This window comes from Mirounga angustirostris, unplaced genomic scaffold (assembly GCF_029215605.1).
Source record: "Mirounga angustirostris isolate CCGP_5_RB_7025 unplaced genomic scaffold, mMirAng1.0.hap1 SCAF_15, whole genome shotgun sequence".
Classification (NCBI taxonomy): Eukaryota; Metazoa; Chordata; class Mammalia; order Carnivora; family Phocidae; genus Mirounga; species Mirounga angustirostris.
In genome coordinates, this window is record NW_026991723.1 from 24967663 (window position 1) to 24986608 (window position 18946).

At 35.4% G+C, this 18946-nt stretch overlaps 1 protein-coding gene across 6 annotated transcripts in view; it reads right to left on the reverse strand.

Moving 5' to 3' along the window:
• Nucleotides 1-18946, reverse strand: part of GKAP1 (G kinase anchoring protein 1) — a 70917-nt gene that overhangs the window by 15184 nt on the left and 36787 nt on the right. For 5 of the 6 annotated variants that reach the window (XM_064580012.1, XM_064580010.1, XM_064580008.1 and 2 more), the window contains one exon: nucleotides 5451-5600. The exons of the other annotated variant lie outside the window; for it this stretch is intronic. In XM_064580012.1, coding sequence (XP_064436082.1) covers nucleotides 5451-5600 — 150 coding nt within the window. The remainder of the gene's footprint in view (nucleotides 1-5450; nucleotides 5601-18946) is intronic. 6 annotated transcript variants of the gene reach the window in all.

An 18946-nucleotide genomic window follows, 5' to 3' on the forward strand; every position in this document is an offset into this window, starting at 1 on the left:
TCTTTTTTTTCTATTACCTATTGTATTTTTCTACTACCTATCTATAAACCTACTAAATTGATTTCTGGACTGGTTAAATGAGGTAGAACTCTCAGTTTGAAAAGCAGAGCCTGAGGACCTTACGTATCAGGTCAAGGATATTGTACTTGATTCAATGGACATTGAGGTTTAAGGACTTGGTGTGGCATGACGGAAGTCATGCTTTTTAAAAAGTCATTTGGGGGGCGCCTGGGTGGCTCAGTTGGTTAAGCGACTGCCTTCGGCTCAGGTCATGATCCTGGGGTCCCGGGATCGAGTCCCGCATCGGGCTCCCTGCTCGGCGGGGGGTCTGCTTCTCCCTCTCCCACTCCCCGTTTGTGTTCCCTCTCTCGCTGTGTCTTTCTCTGTCAAATAAATAAATAAAATCTTTAAAAAAAAAAAAAGTCATTTGGTAGCAGTGTATAAGGGAAATTACTCCTAGCATTAGAAGGCAGGAGGCAAAACGAGTTGTTAAAAATTACTGAAATAATACCAGTAAGAGATAATGAGGACCTAAATTAGAAAAGTGCTTGTGAAAATGGAAGAGAACAGAGATTTGAAAAATATTTCAATTAAAAACTCCCAGACCTTGAAAAACAGAAAAGTGAAAAAGGAAGTTTGGAGTCTGGATATCTGGATAAAATGACAGAACCAAAAACAGAAATCATGGAAGTCAAGCAACCTGCTTGGTTTGGAGTAAATGATGGGCATGAGTTTGGGCATAGTGAGAATAGGTATCAACAGAGCAAAAGAGCAAGATATACAAAGGCAATTAATAAAACAGAGCTGTGAAGTCCATAAGATCAGCAGTGGATGATCTACCCAATGCTGGTGAAGTTGTGGGCAATTTAGTAAGCTCATACCCTGCTTCTAGGAAGACAATGTTGATACTAAGATGTTTACATCCTTTGATTCAATTACTATCTTTTAAGAATTTTTTCAAGGAGCACCTGGGTGTCTGAGTCAGTTAAGTGTCCGACACTTGATTTTGGCTCAGATCATGATCCTGGGTCGTGGGATTGAGCCCCTTGTCAGGCTCTGCACTCAGCAAGGAGTTTGCTACACTTGTGTGTACTCTCTCTCTCTCCCCCTCCTCAAATAAATAAACAAATCTTTAAAAATATTTTATTTCAAGAAGGGGTGCCTGGCTGGCTCAGTTGGTGGAGCATGTAACTCCTGATCTCAGGGTTATGGGTTCAAGACCTATGTTGGGTAGAGATCACTTAAAAAAATAAAATCTTAAAAAAAAAAAAATTTGTTTCAAGAAAATATTTCATAAAACAATTAAACATAGGAAGATGTTCAATGACTATCAAGTGACCATTCCAAACAACCTAAATACTCAACAATAGGGCAATGAATGACCAAGTGAATTACACTATACTGATTTGACAACATAATGCATGGTTTACAAAAGGGGCTACAAAACTATATAACTTATTGTTACAATTATTTTTAAAATACTTATGCATGTCATTTTCCTAGAAAAGTGGTATTCAAAAATGAAACCACATGTAAAGAATGGGTGAATTAGGGTTGATTTATTTTTCACCTTTAAAAATTCCTGAGTATATTAATGTACAGTAAAAGAGGATTTAACCATGGCAAAAAGAAGAGCTTTCTTTCTTTGAGAAAGGAGTACAATGGAGAGAGGAAGGAGATAAAGAGAGAGAGAAGTATTTTTCTAAATGGTCTCAATCTTTTTCTTTTCCCCATTACACTCTACACTATGAGAAAATCCTAATTTTTTAATTATGAAAAATTTTGCATATGCAATAGAAATATATAATGACACACATAAGGTAAAAATAATAGGTAGATTAATAATTTGAACATTACCAAAATTTTGGCATTCCCCCATGTGCCCCTTCCCAATTATCTCTCTTTCCCTTCCCACCTGAGGATATCCCATTTTATGAATTTTGTATTGTCATTCTCTTCCTTTGTTAGTCTTTTACTGCATATACATGTATCACTAAATAATACATTAAATTTATTTTTTTGAAATATATATAAATGGCATCAAACTATTATTTGGTGACTTGCTTTTTTCATTGTTTTTGACATCCATTCATGTTGCTATGTATACTGTAGCTCATTCGTTTCTCCTGTAGATTTTGTTATTATGAACAACTGAGGGTTTTTTTTTTATTTTTATTTCTTTAATTTTTTTATTATTTATTTGACAGAGAAAGACACAGCAAGAGAGGGAACACAAACGGGGAGTGGGAGAGGGAGAAGCAGACTCCCTGCCGAGCAGGGAGCCCGATGCGGGACTCGATTCCGGGACTCCAGGATCATGACCTGAGCCGAAGGCAGTCGCTTAACCAACTGAGCCACCCAGGCGCCCTGAACAACTGAGTTTTGAACATTCTTTTTGAACATGTGTCCAGGGTTTAATCTAGGGTAGAATTCTAGAACATATGGTCTGCTTATCATTTTCAACTTGAAAAGTTAATACCGGTTGCTAGGGTCTGGGGGAAAGGGGAACAAGGGAGAGGCTGGTAAAATGGTCCTAACTTTCAGCTATAAGATGAATAAGGTCGGAGAATCTAATGTATACCATGGTGACTATAGTTGATAATACTGCATTGCATAATCGGTGTTTTAAGAGGCTAGAACTCAAATGTTCTAAAAAAAAAAAAAAGATAAATATGTGAGATGGTAAATGTGTTAATTAACTAGATGGGAGGAAACATTTCACAATGTTTATGTATATCAAATCATCATGACATGCATTTTATTTATTTTTTATGATGTGCATTTTAAAGCTGAAAAAAATACTGTTGCATCTTTACCACAAAAATAAATAAAAAGTTAATACCAGTTTTCCAAAATGGTTATATCGATTTACACTATACCACTAGCAGTATGCTATTGTTGTTCTATACCCTTAATAATACTGTCTAATTCCTAACACTAGTCTTCAACTTCATTCATAGGCACTGCAGTGAAATTATCATCACATAAAACTTGGTCCTCTGCTCAAAAACCTTCAGAAATTCTTTACTGTCTACTGACTAAACCATAAACCAGGCCTTTAAATCCTCCACAATCTTTTCCAACCTAACTTACCAAACTTATACTATACTCCTCAAAGGTCCTTCTGTTTTAATTACGCTTGTTTATACTTCACCACCTCCATACTTATGGCATTCTAGTTTCTCCTCCCTCACCTGTGCATATTCAAATTCTACTGTTCTTTATATTCCAATTCAAAAGCCATTTTCTCCTTAGAAAGCCATCTCTGATCTCCATTCCTGTGAATTACCATGGCACTTTACCAATATATCCTTTTTGGGACACGCCATTTTCTACCTTGTACAAAAATAATTATATATTGAGTACCTTGCACAACATACTCTGATAAAAATTTTAAATCTTAACTGCTAATTAATTGCAACTCCTAATAACAGTACATAAGAGGCAGGTAATTTCATCCCAATGTAGCTTATCAGCTTACATAAGCTGTATTTTGTGTTATTAGGTTTGGTTGACTTCAAAGACACTTGTTCTATACTGCACTGTTGCTTTGGTCTTACTAGATCATTAACATTACTTAATCATTTAACTTAACTTTTATATGCCAAGATTTGTTCTATGAAGGGTTTGAGACACCTATTTACTGAAATACACGAATATAATTCTTTCTATCCAAAAATGATCTGAGATGGCTTAAAAAAAAAAAAGATATGGACCACAAAGGGGAGAACCATAGTCAACGAAAGAAGAGGAAGCACATATGTTAACCATAAATGTTAACATGGTCGCATGGACTATACAAAAAGTTAAGGCAAGACTGGAAAACATTAAATTTAATTCAATGTTAGAAAGGAAGAAGCTCACAAGTACTTTTTGTACAGGCAAGGATTTCCTGCCACTAAGTTGAAAATAGATTTCCATGTGGAATTATGTTAGTGTTATTTATAAACCCATCATACTGCTGCATTAGAATAAAAATGGTCTGACTTCTTTTGTGTCCTATATAACACAACATAGTAGGTGTTTAATTTGTTGAGTGACTGAATTTACCAATCTTAATGAAACAAAGAGGTAATATCCACAGAAGAATAAAAGGATGGGAAACGGGCTTTTAGATTTTGGAACAGCCACTGTAGGAATCTGTCAAAGTCAAATTGTACTGAATTGCTGAATCGTTACACTGTATACCTGAAACTAATGTAACACTGTATGTTTATTATAGTTTAATTAAAAAAAAAAAAAGGAGAGAGAGAGATGAACCAAAGGACTGTTATGTAGAAATGAAGATCTGGCAAAAGTTACATTGCACTGATTTTCAGAACAGAACATTAGCATTGTCTTAAAATATGTATATATTTTCCAGCAACACCTGGCAGCCCAGGAATTAAATCAGAATAGAGAAAGTAGGCAATACTGTGAAAGTCAGTGCTGTGCACCTACAAGGGAAGAAGAGAAAATTAAGGAGGTAAAGGGAAAGCATTTGTGGGAACACTACTGAAATTACTTACTACAAATTTCAGGCGGAGAACAATTATTGATGGGTTAGAGGTCAATATAAGGTAAAGACCGGATGAAAGTTTAAGAATAAGTTAGACCAAAAAAAAAAAAAAAAAAGAAAGAAAGGAGTAAATAAAACAGAAGACTAGCAGTTGTGGTGAGAAAAATAAATGCAGACTTACAGGTCTCTATATGATGAGATCTTTTCTTTCTTTTTTATTTTTTGAGTAATATGTGAATATCATTCTTAGCTTGTGGGCAATAGTTTGCAACCCCTGGTCTACAGGTTAAAATTCCAACTTCTTGGTTCCTCTTAAAAAGACCTTCATAATCTAAACCCAAGCTATTTCCCTGGCCCTGTTACCCCAGCCTCACACACTCTGTGCATCTCAGTCAAAACCTTCTATTTCCTGAATATTCAGTCTAAGGCTTGTGCAGCTCTGGGCCTCTGCTCTTACACTTCTCATAGGGCCCCTCCATTTCTCTGCTTACGGTTTATTCATCATTCAACAGCCATCCCAAATGTCAATTCCTCAGACACCTTTCACAATTCACCCAAGGAGGGAGCTAGCACCTTCTCTATTCAAAACCTCATTTGTATTGTTCATCTCTCTCAAGCCTTCGTCATGCTGAATGATATTCTATAGGTCTGCCTCCTCTTATCCCCACTGCTCTGAGTACCAAAGTGAAGGACAGTCTCACCCATCTCGGTATTCCCACTCCCCTATACTGGTGACTAACAGTACCTAGCACACAGCACACACTCAATAAATATTCAATGAATGGAGTACCTCATACTTGCTAATATAAGTATCTATGCGTGATAATGACTAAGATACCCTAAAACTGTAGTGTCATATCATAATTGGATTCCACTGTTTAAGTTTTTTTAAAAAAGGAAAACTGCATTTTAATTTCACTGTGATTTTAAGAGAATTTTCTATTTTACATGCCTGGTTGTGTTCATGAGCTGCGCAATTATCTGTTCCATTATATTCTGTAAGCTGTTCTCTTCTTTTTTCTCTAATAAGAATTTTATGAACATCATCTTCCAGTCTATTGAAGAATCCTCCATCATGTGATAAAGTCTGAGAACTCAATTCCTGTCAAAAATGAATTACGATTTACTATCATTCAACACAAAAGTGTATGCATTTAATAAACCTAGTCAGCCACCAGAAGGCTGGAGAATGAAAGAAAAATGGTAACTAAGAGACAATCAACCATGTGATTCTTCTGTATCTCCAGAAGATAAACAGTAGAGACACATTCTTAGAAGTCCTTTTCTTGATTTTTTTTTTTTTTTTGAGTTGGGTTGAGTGTCTGCCTTTGGCTCAAGTCATGATCTCGGGGTCCAGGGATTGAGACCCACATCAGGCCCCCTGCTCAGTGGGGAGCCTGTTTCTTCTTCTGCCCCTCCCCCTGCTCATGTTCTCTCTCTCTCAAATAAATAAATAAAATCTTAGGAAAAAGAAGACTCTTAACTATAGAGAACAAACTGAGGGTTGCTAGAGGTGAGGTGGGTGGAGGGATGGGCTAAATGGGCAATGGGCATTAAGGAGGGCACTTGTGATGAGCACCGGGTGTTATATGTAAGTGATGAATAACAAAATTTTGCTCCTGAAGCCAATACTACACTATATGTTAACTAACTTGAATTTAAATAAAAATAATGAAATAGAAAAAAAATTTAAAAATAGTAGCTGAAAACTTCCCAAATTTGATGAAACATGAGTATAAACATCTAAGAAGCTCAAAGAAGCTTCCAAGTTAAGATGAACTCAGAGAGGGGCGCCTGGGTGGCTCAGTCGTTAAGTGTCTGCCTTTGGCTCAGGTCATGATCCCAGGACCCACATGGGGCACCCTGCTCAGCAGGAAGCCTGCTGCTCCCTCTCCCCACTCCCCCTGCTTGTGTTCCCTCTCTTGCTGTCTCTCTCTCTCTGTCAAATTAAAAAAAAAAAAAATCTTTAAAGATGAACTCCAAGAAAACCATACCAAGACCCATTATAAACAAAACTTCAAGGGGCGCCTGGGTGGCTCAGTCAGTTGAGTGTCAGACTTTTGGTTTCGGCTCAGGTCATGATCTCATGGGCTGTGGGATTTAGCCTGGCATTGGGCTCTGTGCTCAGCAGGGAATCTATTTGAGATTCTCTCCCTCTGCCCCTTCCCAGCTCTCTCTCTAATAAATAAGTAACTCTTAAAAAAAAAAAAAACTTTCAAAAGACAAAGACAAAGAAAATCCTAAAAGCAGTGAGAAGAAGTGAATTACCACATATAAGGGATATTTACTAAGACCATTAGCATATTTCTCTTCAGAAACTTTGGAGCCTAGAAGACATGGGCCAATATATTCAAATGCTAAAAGAAAAAAATTTTCAACCAATTATCTTATATGTGGCAAAACTGTCCTTCAAAAATGAAGGAGGGGCACCTTGGTGGCTTGGTCAGTTAAGCGTCTGACTTCAGCTCAGATCATGATCTCAAGGCCCTGGGATCGAGCCCTGCATCAGGCTCTACACTCAGCGGGGAGTCTGCTTGAGATTCTCTCCTCTCCCTCTGCCCCTCCCCCTGTTTGTGCACTCTCTCTCTCAAATAAATATAATCTTTAGAAAAAATGAAGGAGAGTGTTATAACTTCAGGATATTAAATGTAATCCCCATGGTAATCACAACGAAAATAGCCAAAGAATATACACAAAAAAGGAAACAAGAAAGGGATTTAAACATTTCACTACAAAAAATCAACTATACACAAAAGAAGACAGTAATGCAGGAAATGAGGGATAACAAAGCTATAGGGCATATAAAAAACAAATGGCACACTGATAGAAGTCCCTCATTATCCATAATTACTTTAAATGTAAATGTGATTAAACTCCCTAATCAAAAGACAGATATTGTCAGATTGAATAAAAACACACATCCAACTATATGGTTTCTACAAGAGACTCTCTTGGAATCCAAAGACACAAATAGGTTGAAAGTGAGGAAAAGGAAAAAGATATTCTGTGCAAATATTAACCAAAAGAGAGCAGGAGTGACTATACTATTAGACAGAACAGACTTCAAAATAAAAAAAGGTTACCAGAGACAAAGGCAGACATTATATATTATAAAGGGTTTAATACAGCAAGAAAATATAACAATTATAAACATTTACATATGCAATGACAGGCCATAAAGATATATTAAGAAAAACTGACAGAATTGGAGAAATAGGCAGTTCTATAGTAATAATTGAGACTTCAGTACCCCACTCACAATAATGATTAGAATAACCAGACAGAAGGAAATAAACAACTTAATACAAAAAACCAACTAGATCTATCAAATATATACAGAACACTCTTCTCAAAAACAATATACACATTCTTTTCAAGGGCACATGGGATATTTTCCAGGAAAGCCCATATACAGGGCCACAAATGAAGTTTCAATAGATTTTAAAAGATATTATATAAAGTATCTTCTCTGACCACAGTGGGATAGAGTTAGAAATCAATAACATAAAGTGGAAAATTTATAAAATTGCAGAAATTAAACAACACAGTTTTAAACAACGAATGGATCAAGAAAGAAATCACAAAGGAAATTAGAAAAATACTTAGGGATAAATGAAAACCAAAACACACCATACCAAAACTTACAGAATGCAGCAAAAGCAGTGCTAAGGAGAAATTAATAGCTATAAAGGCTTACCTTAAAAAACAAGTAAGATCTCAAATCAACAACTCAACTCTACAACTTAAGGAAGTAGAAAAAGAACAAAAAACTAAACCCAAAGGTAGCAGGAGGAAATGATAAAGATTAGAACAGGTACACAAAACAGAGAACAGAAAAATAACAGAGAAAATCAATGAAACCAAAAGTTGGTTCCTCAAAAAGATCAACAGAATTGACAAATCTTTAGCTAGATGGATGAAGAAAACATTCAAATTACTAAAATCACGAATGAAAATGGGGACATTACTACTGGTTCTACAGAAATAGGATTATATATGAACAACTGCATGCCATATAAATTGGTTAACCTAGATGAAACGGACAAATACCTAGAAACAAAAACCTTCCAAGACTAAATCATGAAAATAGAAAATCTGAATAGACCTATAACTACTAAAGAGATTTAATCAGTAATCAAAACTCTCCCAATGAAGAAAAGCCCTGGACCTGATGGTTTCACTGGTGAATTCTACAAAACATTTAAAGAAGAGCTAGTATCAATGTAGACACTTAACCGACTGAGCCACCCAGGTGCCCCTTTGTTGTTACTGTTACTGAGTTTTAGGTGTTCTCTATATATTCTGAATATTAATCCCTTATCAGATGTATGATTTGCAAATATTTTTTTCTTTCTGTAGGTTGATTTGGTCATGGTGTGTAATTTTTTAAATTAGCTGTTGAATTGTGTTTGCTAGTATTTTGTTGAGGATTTTTGCATTGATATTCATAAGTGCCACTGGTCTATAGTTTTCATGTAGTGTCATTGTCTAGCTTGGGTAGCAGAGTTATGCTGCCTTAAAAAATGAGTTAGGAAATGTTTTCTCCTCTTCATTTTTTGGGAAGAGTTTGAAAAGCATTGATACTAGCTCTTCTTTAAAGTATGCAGAGCCCACTTAAGATTCTCTCTCTCCCTCCCTCTGCCCTACCCCTGGCCTGCATGTGCATGCTCTCTCTCTCAATAACAAACAAAAAACAACAAAAAAAAAACCCACTACAATGAGTTACCACCTCATATCCATTAGAATGGTGCTGTCCAGAAAACAAGTGCTGGCAAGGATGTGGAGAAATCAGAACCTTTGCATGCTGTTAGCAGGAATGTAAAATGGTACACCACTGTGTAAAACAGTATGACTGTTCCTCAAAAAATTAAAAGTAGAATTACCACATGATCCACAACTCCACTTCTGAGTGTATTCCCAAAAGAATTAGAGGCAGGGTGTCAGATATTTGTACAGCCATGTTCACAGGAGCATCAATCACATGAGCTAAAACATGGAAGCAACCCACGTGACCACTAACAGATGAATGGATAAGCAAAAGTATACAGTGGAATATTATTCAGCCCTAAAAAGGAAATCCTGCAATAATGTATAACATGGGTGAAACTGGAAGACGTTATGCTAAGTGAAATAAGTCAGTCACAAAAAGACAAATACTGTATATGATTCTACTTTATGAGGTACTTAGAGTAGTCAGTCAGAGACAGAGTAGAATGGTGGTTGCCATGGGCTGTGGGGACAGAAGAATGGGGAGATATTATTTAGTAAGTATAGATCTTCATATTTACAAGATACAAAGAGTTACGGGGATGGATGGTGATGATGGCTGCACAATATGGATGTAGTTAATACCACTGAACTATACACTTAAAAAGGTCAAGATGGTAAGTTTTGTTATAGGTATTTTGCGACAATATAAAAATGGATCACAGACTTTAAAGGAATAACTAAAACTAAAAACTTCTAGGATAAATCATTGTGAACCTGGGTTAGGCAAGAGCTATTAAATGAATACCAAAAGCACAATCCATAAAAGAAGAAATGGTAAACTAGACTTCATCAAAATTAGAAACTTTTGTGTTTCAAAAGACAACATTAAGAAAATAAAAAGTCAGGGCACCTGGTAGCTCAGTGGGTTAAGCATCTGCCTTAGGCTCAGGTCATGATCTCAGGATCCTAGGATCAAGCCCCACATTGGGCTCCCTGCTCAGTGGGGATTCTGCTTCTCCCTCTCCCTTTGCCCCTCACCCCCCGCTTGTGTGAGCGCATACTCTCTCTCTAATAAATAAACTCTTAAAAAGAAAAAGGCAAATCACATCCTGTGAAAGAATATTTACAAATAATATATTTGATAAAGAACTTGAATCCAGAATGTTTAAATAAATCTCACAAAAACAATAAGATGACATACTTTAAAAATGGGCAAAATATGTGAATAGACATTTCACCAAAGAAGACATTAAGACTGGCTGATGAGGGCATGAAAAGATGTTCAAAATCACTAGTCACCAGGGAAATGCAAATTAAAACAACAATGAGATACACTACATACCCATTAGTATGGCTACAATCAAAACAAGAGACAATAACAAGTGTTGACAGGGATGTGGAGAAACTGGAACCTTCATACATCTCTTGTGGGAATGAAAAATGATACACTCTGGAAAACAGCTTGACCATACAACCCAGCAATTTCACTCCTAAGTATCCACCTAAGAGAAATGAAAACAAGTATCTACACAAAGATATGTATGAAATATTCACAGCAAATTCCATCAACTGTTGAATAAACAACATTTACACAATGAAATGCTATTCAGCAATGAAGTGAGATGAACTATTGACACACACTATAATGTAACATGGATAAATCTCAAAAATGGACTATGGTTATGGTTGCACAGTTCTTTAAATTCATTATAAGTTACTGTATTGAATTATACACTTAACAAAGGGTGAATTTTATGGTATATAAACTAACTCAATAAGACTTTCTTTTTTAAAGAACACCCATGATAGCACTATTTTACTTAAAAACTAGAATATTACCAGTACCTTGTCCTCTATTGTATGAGTAACTGTTCACATGAATTTAGTGTTTATTATTTCCATATTTTATTGGTTTTATTAGATGTCACTAAACAATATTCATTTTGGATAAGTTTTGGGGGTTTTTTAATTTAAAAAATTTTATTTACAAAGTTGGACATTTTTTATGGTTTTTGTAAAATGCTTGATTTTGTAAAACACTTGATGTCTCTTAACTACATTTAAAATTTCTATCCTTTGAGATAGCAAGAAAACAAAAACAGCCATCTCTTTTTTAACCATATGATAGGAGTTCTTTCTGTGTCTGGATAATGAGTTGTGTTTTGAAAACATGTTCTCTCAATTGTGCCCTTTTTTACATTTTTTAATATTTTTGTGAAAAATAAGTTATTGATTTTGAATAACAATTTACCAACCATCCATTTTATGGTGTTTTTGTTAAGATCTTCCTTACCTAGAGCATCAAAAATATATTCCATATTTTTTAGTTCTATGGGTAGTACAATTGCCTTTCACACAGAAGTATTTAATCTATGTGGAATAGATCTGAATGTGCGATGAAAGATCAAGATCCAATTTGACTTTTTCCCAATATGACTAACAACCGTCCCTTGCTTTTCCACATATAAGACATGATGTTAAGTAATGAGCACACTGTGGAATTAGCGACAGGAACAAATCAACCACTGGAACAGAATAGAGAGCTCAAAAAATAGACCGCTGCATATATGGAATTTTGATGAATGACAGGTAATACATTAAATATTGGTTCTTCTTTAGGAGCTCTTTGCTTTTTTTTTAGCCTTTGTTCTTCCGTATTAGTAATTTGTTGAGTTCTTAGGGGTAAAAAAGCTTTTAGGATTTTCATTGGAAATGCAGAAACAATTTGGGAAAAATTGTTATAAAGCTTCTTATCCACTCAAACAACATGTCTTTCTATGTAGGTCATCTTTGTCTTTCAATAAAATTTTATAATTTGCTCCATTAAGTTTCTGCATAACTTTTGTTAGATCTTTAGGTACTTTATAATTTTTTGTTGCTACTATAAATAGTATCCTTTTAAGAAATAACTTCTCTTTTGTACTTGCATAAAGAAAATCCAATTTTAAGCTTTTAATTTTTTTTTTTGGAATCTTTAAATTGAGTATAGTTGACACACAACTATAGATTCAGGTATACAACACGGTGATTCAACTTCTCTATATGTTACGCTGTGCTCACAAGTGTAGCTACCATCTGTCAACATACATCACTATTACAGTATCACTGACTATATTCCCTATGCTGTGCCTTTTATTCCTGTGACTTATTCATCCCATGACTAGAAGCCTATATCTCCCACTGCCCTTCACCCATTTGCCCATCCCTCCACCCCACTTTCCTCTGGCAACCATCAGTTTGTTCTCTGTATTTGCAGGTCTGATTTTGCTTTTTGTTTGTTTCTTTATTCATTTGTTTTATTAAGTTACACATATGAGTGAAATCATATGGTATCTGTCTTTCTCAGTCTGACTTATTTCACTTAACATAATACCCTTAGATCTATGCATGTTAAGAACATATGAAGCATATATACAGTTTGAAGAATAATTATAAAGTGACATGCTTATAAGTTACTATCAAGGTAATAAAACCCTGCTAGCACCCCAAAAGATTCCACGCTTCTCTTTTCTTCTTCATTAGAGGTGTGACTATTTGAACTTTTTGTGATAATCTCTGATTTTATTGCCTGTCAACCTATGCATGCATCCCTAAATGAGTTTAATTTTGCTTGTTTTTGAACTTTATATGGAATCATGTTGTTCCTGATAACAGTAATTCATTCACTTTCAATGCTGATTAGTATTCCATTGACAAAATTTGCCATAGTTTGTTATTCATTTCATGGTTGATGGATCATATGGTAGTTCTATTTTTAATTTTTTGAGTAACCTCCATACTGTTTTCCATAGTGGCTGCACCAATTGACATTCCCACCAATGACACATGAGGGTTCCCTTTTCTCCACACCCTCGCCAACATTTGTTATCTCTTGTCCTTTTGATAATAGCTCTTCTAACAGGTGTGAGGTGATGTCTCATTGTGGTTTTGATTTGCATTTTCCTGGTGATTAGTCATGTTGAACATCTTTTCATGTACCCGTTGGCCATCTGTATGTCTCCTTTGGAAAAATGTCTACCCATATCCTCTGCCCATTTTTTAGTGAATTGTTTTTTTTGCTATTGAGTTGTATAACTTCTTTATATTTTTTGAACATTAACTCCTTATTAGGAATACAACTTGCAAATATTTTTTTTCCATTCAATAGGTTACCTTTTCATTTTGATGATGGTTTCCTTGGGAGTGCAGAAGCTTTTCAGTTTGATGGAGTCCCACTTGTTTATTTTGGCTTTTATTGCCTCTACTTTTGGGGTAAAATCCAAAAAACTCATTGCTAACGGCAATGTAAAGCTTACCACTTATGTTTTCTTATAGGAGCTTTCTTTTTTAATTGTAGCTGACATACAATGCTACATTAATTTCAAGTGTACAATACAGTGATTCAACAATTCTATACGTTTCACAATGCTCACCACAGTAAGTGTAGTCACCATTCAATGTTATATTATTGACTATATCCCCTATGCTGTACTTTTCATCTCTATAACTTATTTGTAACTTAAAGTTTGTACTTCTTAATCCCCTTCAATTTTGCTCATTCCTCTACCACCCTCCCCTCTGGCAACCACTAGTGTGTCCTGTTTATGAATCTATTTATGAGTTTTGTTTGCTCATATTTTAGATTCCACATATAAGTTAAATCATACGGTACTTGTCTTGCTCTGCCTGACTTATTTTACTTAGCATAACATCCACTATGTTCATCATGTTATCACACATGCCAAGGTTTCTTTTTTTTTTCTTTTTGCTAACTTTTCTAGGAGTTTTAGGGTTTTACGTCTTATATTCAAGTCTTTAATCAATTTTAAGTTAATTTTTGTGTATTGTATAAGATAGTGGTCCAGTTTTCCCAATACCATTTATTGAAGAGACCGTCCATTCCCAATTGTATATTCTTGCTTCCTTTGTCATAAATTCATTGGCCACATATGTGTGGATTTATTTCTGAGCTTCTCTATTTTGTTCCATTGGACTGTGTCTGTTTTTACACCAATACCATACTGTTTTGATTACTATAGCTATGTAGTACAGCTTGAAATCAGGGAGCATGATATCTCCAGTTTTGTTCTTCTTTTTCTACATTGCTTTGGCTATTCAGGGTCTTTTGTGGTTCCATACAAATTTTAGGATTTTCTGTTCTATTTCTGTGAAAAATCCCACTGGAATCTTGATAGGGATTGAGGTGAATCTGTAGATTGCTTTGGGTAGCATGGACATTTTAACAATATTAATTCTTCCAATCCATGAGCATGGGGTATCTTTCCATTTATTTGTGTCTTCCTCAATTTCTTTCATCAATGTCTTATAGTTTTTAGTCTACAAGTCTTTCAACTCCTTGATTAAATTTATTCCTAGGTATTTTATTCCTTTTGATGCAACTGTAAATGGGATTGTTCTCCTTAATTTCTCTGATAGGTTGTTATTATTATTATATAGAAATGCAACAGATTTTGTATATTCATTTCATATTCTGCAACTTTAATGAATTAATTTATTACTTAATAGTTTTTGGTGGAATCTTTATTGGGCCTTTTCTATACACAATATCCTGTCATCTACAAATAGTGACAGTTTTACTTCTTCCTTTCTGATTTGGATGCCTTTTATTTCTTTTTCTTGCCTAATTGCCCTGGCTAGGACTTCCAGTACTATGTTGAACGTTTTAAAACTGTAACGAGTTACCTCTTCATAAGCAGTATACCATTATTCCATATTCTCACCAACAATTCAAATCATCAGATGCTTTGGGGGCACCTGGCTAGCTCAGTGGTAGAGCACGTAACTCTTGATCTTGGAGTTGTAAATTCAAGCTCCATGTTGGGTGTAGAGATTACTTAAAAATAAAATCCTTAATTACACACACACACACATCATCAGATGCTTGGATTTTTGCTAAACTGGAGGTTAAGTAATATTCTCTTTGTGGTTTTAATTTGCATTTCCATGATTACTAATGAGGTTGAACATCTTTTTATATGTTTTTAAGCCATATAAATATCCTCTTTTGTGAGTACTTGCTTTTTCGATTCTTCAATGAGTTCTATTTTAGAAAAAAATCTTTTCCTACTCTGAAGATCATCCTTTCACTTTTCTAACATATTTTGATGGAAAGAAGTCCTTAAAGTATAAATTTAAAGCTAGTGGGTTTTATCTTTCCTACCCTAAAGTTATAAAAAAATATTCCCGTATTAGCACCTACAAGTTTTGTAACACAGCCTTTGACTTTTAGGTCTTTGATCCACTGTGAGTGAATTTTTATGTATGACATGAAGTAATAATCTAATCTTTTTTCCATAAAAATACTCAATTGCCCAAAACCATGTGTTTAAAAAAAGTTCATCCTTTACCCAGTAGTATTCCATATCACTCTGTTACAGATCAGGGTTACATTCATGGTTGAGTGGTTGGCCTATTTCTGTGCTATTTTGTTCTAATAGTCTATTTATCTATCATTATGCCTATACCTTACTTTATTAATTATTAATTTTATAAAAAATCTTGATATTTGATTGGGCAAATTCCCCTATCTTTTTCTTCAAGAATGTTTTGGTTATTTTTGGTCCTTTGCACTTCCATATTAATTTTTTAGAAGTGCTTTAGTTTTTAGCTTAAAAACTAGGTTGTCAAAATGAAACAAACAGACTCAAATACAGAGAACAAACTGGTGGTTGTAAGGGGCAGGTGGGTAAAACATTAAGGAGATTAAGATGTACAAGCTTACAGTTATAAAATAAATAAGTCATGGGGATTTAAAGTACAGCTTAGGGAACATTCTCAACAATATTTGTAATAACTTTGTATGGTGGCAGATGGTAACTATACTTACTGTAGTATTTTGTAATGTATATAAATGTTGAATTGTTATGCTATACACCTGAAACTAATATAATCGTGCAGGTCAACTTCAATTAAGAAAAAACTAAATTGTGGTTTTGGTTGGGATTGCACTGATTTTACAGATTAATTTGAGAAAAAGTGATATCTTTATGATAATAAGTTAAGGTATATTCCTCCACTTACGTCTACTTGCTTGCAATAAAGTTTTGTAATTTTCCCAATATAGGCCTTACAGATTTTTATTAAATTTATTCCCAGGTATTACTATATTACTGTAAAAAGCATTTTGATTTTAATTACACTGTTAGTGGCATACAGAAATACAAATAATTATTGAAACTGTTTCTTTAGCTATAGTGAAAGGAACTAAAGCTAGCATCATAAAAAACCTTTTGTCAGCCTTCCTACCAGGAATGCAAAATAACTTTCTTTATTTCACAAACCCCTGTACCTCTAACAAGTCTAAAATAGTATATCCACTTTGGAAAACAGTAGTTTCTTACAGTTAAACACACATCAAGAGAATAAAAAGTACAGCATAAGGTATATAGCCAGTGATACCGTAAGAGCATTGTATGGTGACAGATAGAAGCTACACTTGTGGTGAACATCTAACATATAACTTGTCAAATCACTGTGTTATGTACCTGAAACTAATTTAACATTGTGTGTCAATTACACTCAAATTTTTAAAAATGAAAAAAAAAATTAGCAAACATAACATCTACCCCATGACATAGCAATTTCATTCTTAGGTTTTTACCTAAGAGAAATTAAACATGTAAGGACTTGTACATGAATGTGCATAGCAGCATTATTCATAATTTAAAAAGTGGAAACAACTGGGGCACCTGAGTGGCTCAGTCGGTTAAGCTTCTCTTTTTTTTTTAAAGATTTTATTTATTTGTTTGACAGAGAGAGACACAGCAAGAGAGGGAACACAAGCAGAAGACAGAGGGAGAGGGAGGAGCAGAATACCCGCTGAGCAGGGAGCCCGATGTGGGGCTTGATCCCAGGACCCCGGGATCATGACCTGAGCCGAAGGCAGATGCTTAACGACTTAGCCACCCAGGCGCCCCGCCCCTAAGCTTCTGACTCTTGATCTCAGCTCAGGTCTTGATCTCAGGGTTGTGAGTTCAAGCCCTGCACTGGGCTCCACGCTGGGCATGGAGCCTATTTAAAAAAAAAAAAAAAAGGTAGAAACACCCCAAATGTCCAAGTAATTAATGTGTAAATAAAATCAAATACAATGGAATACTATTAGTGATAAAAAGGAATGAAGTACTGACAGATGTTACAACATGAATGAACTTAAAAACATTCTGCTAAGTGTAAATCTCAAAAACCACATTTTGTATCATTCCATTTATACTAAATGTCCAGAATAGGCAAATCTATACAAATGATGTAGTGGTTACCTAAGTCGGGGTGTGGGGTTAGGACCAAAGGGGTACAGGGAATAACTGGTAATAAGCATGAGGTTTCCTATGGGGAATCACAAAAATATTATACAATTAATTACAGTAATGGCTGCACAACTCTGTAAATATACTAAAATCAGCTGAATTATACACTTTAATGGATAACTTTATAGTATGTAAACTATACCTAAATAAACCTGGGTTTTTAAAATATTTTATTTTATTTTATTTAAGTAATCTTTACACCCAACATGGGGCTCAAACTCATGACCCCAAGTTCAAGAGTCACATGCTCTACCAACTGAGCCAGTCAGGTGCCCCTAAATAAAGCTGTTTCTAAAAAATGTTTTTTTTATTTTTGGGCGCCTGGGTGGCTCAGTTGGTTAGGCAACTGCCTTCGGCTCAGGTCATGATCCTGGAGTCCCTGGATCGAGTCCCGCATCGGGCTCCCTGCTCGGCAGGGAGTCAGCTTCTCCCTCTGACCCTCCCCCCTCTCATGTGCTCTCTCTCATTCTCTCTCAAATAAATAAATAAAATCTTTAAAAAAATAAAAATTAAAAAATAAAATGTTTTTAAAAATTTTTATTTTATTATGTTTTTTTTTTTTAAAGATTTTATTTACTCATTTGAGACACAGAGATACAGAGAGAGAGAGAGCATGAGCAGTGGGAGAGGCAGAGGGAGAGGGAGAAGCAGACTCCCGGCTGAGCCAGGAGCCCGATGTGGGGCTCGATCCCAGGACCCTGGGATCATGACCTGAGCCGAAGGCAGACGCCCAACCATCTGAGCCACCCAGGCGCCCTTATTATGTTATGTTAATCACCATACATTACATCATTAGTTTTTGATGCCATGTTCCATGATTCATTGTTTGCATATAACACCCAGTGCTCCATTCAATATGTGCCCACTTTAATACCCATCACCAGGCTAACCCATCCTCCCACCCCCTCCCCTCTAGAACCTTCAGTTTATTTCTCAGAGTCCATAGTCTCTCATGGTTCGTCTCCCCCTCTGATTCCCCCCCCCCTTATTTCTCTCTTCCTACTTTTTTTTTTTTTTAACATATAATGTATTATTTGTTTCAGAGGTACAGGTCTGTGATTCATCAGTCTTACACAATTCACAGTGCTCACCAGAGCACATATCCTCTCCAATGTCTATCACCCAGCCACCCCATCCCTCCCACCCCCCACCACTCCAGCAACCCTCAGTTTGTTTCCTGAGATTAAGAATTCCTCTTCAGTGAGATCATAAAAAATGTTCTAATAGCCTTATTCCTAATGGTCCAAAAAATGGAAACAAACTAAATGTCCATCCACAGGAGAATAAATAAACACATTACGATATATTCATACCATGGAATACAATTTAACAATGAAAAGGAAAAAACTACTGGTACACACAACATCAATGAACCTGCAACATTCTGGAAGGGAAAGAGCCAGACCAGAGAATAACATACTGTATGCTTTACTTC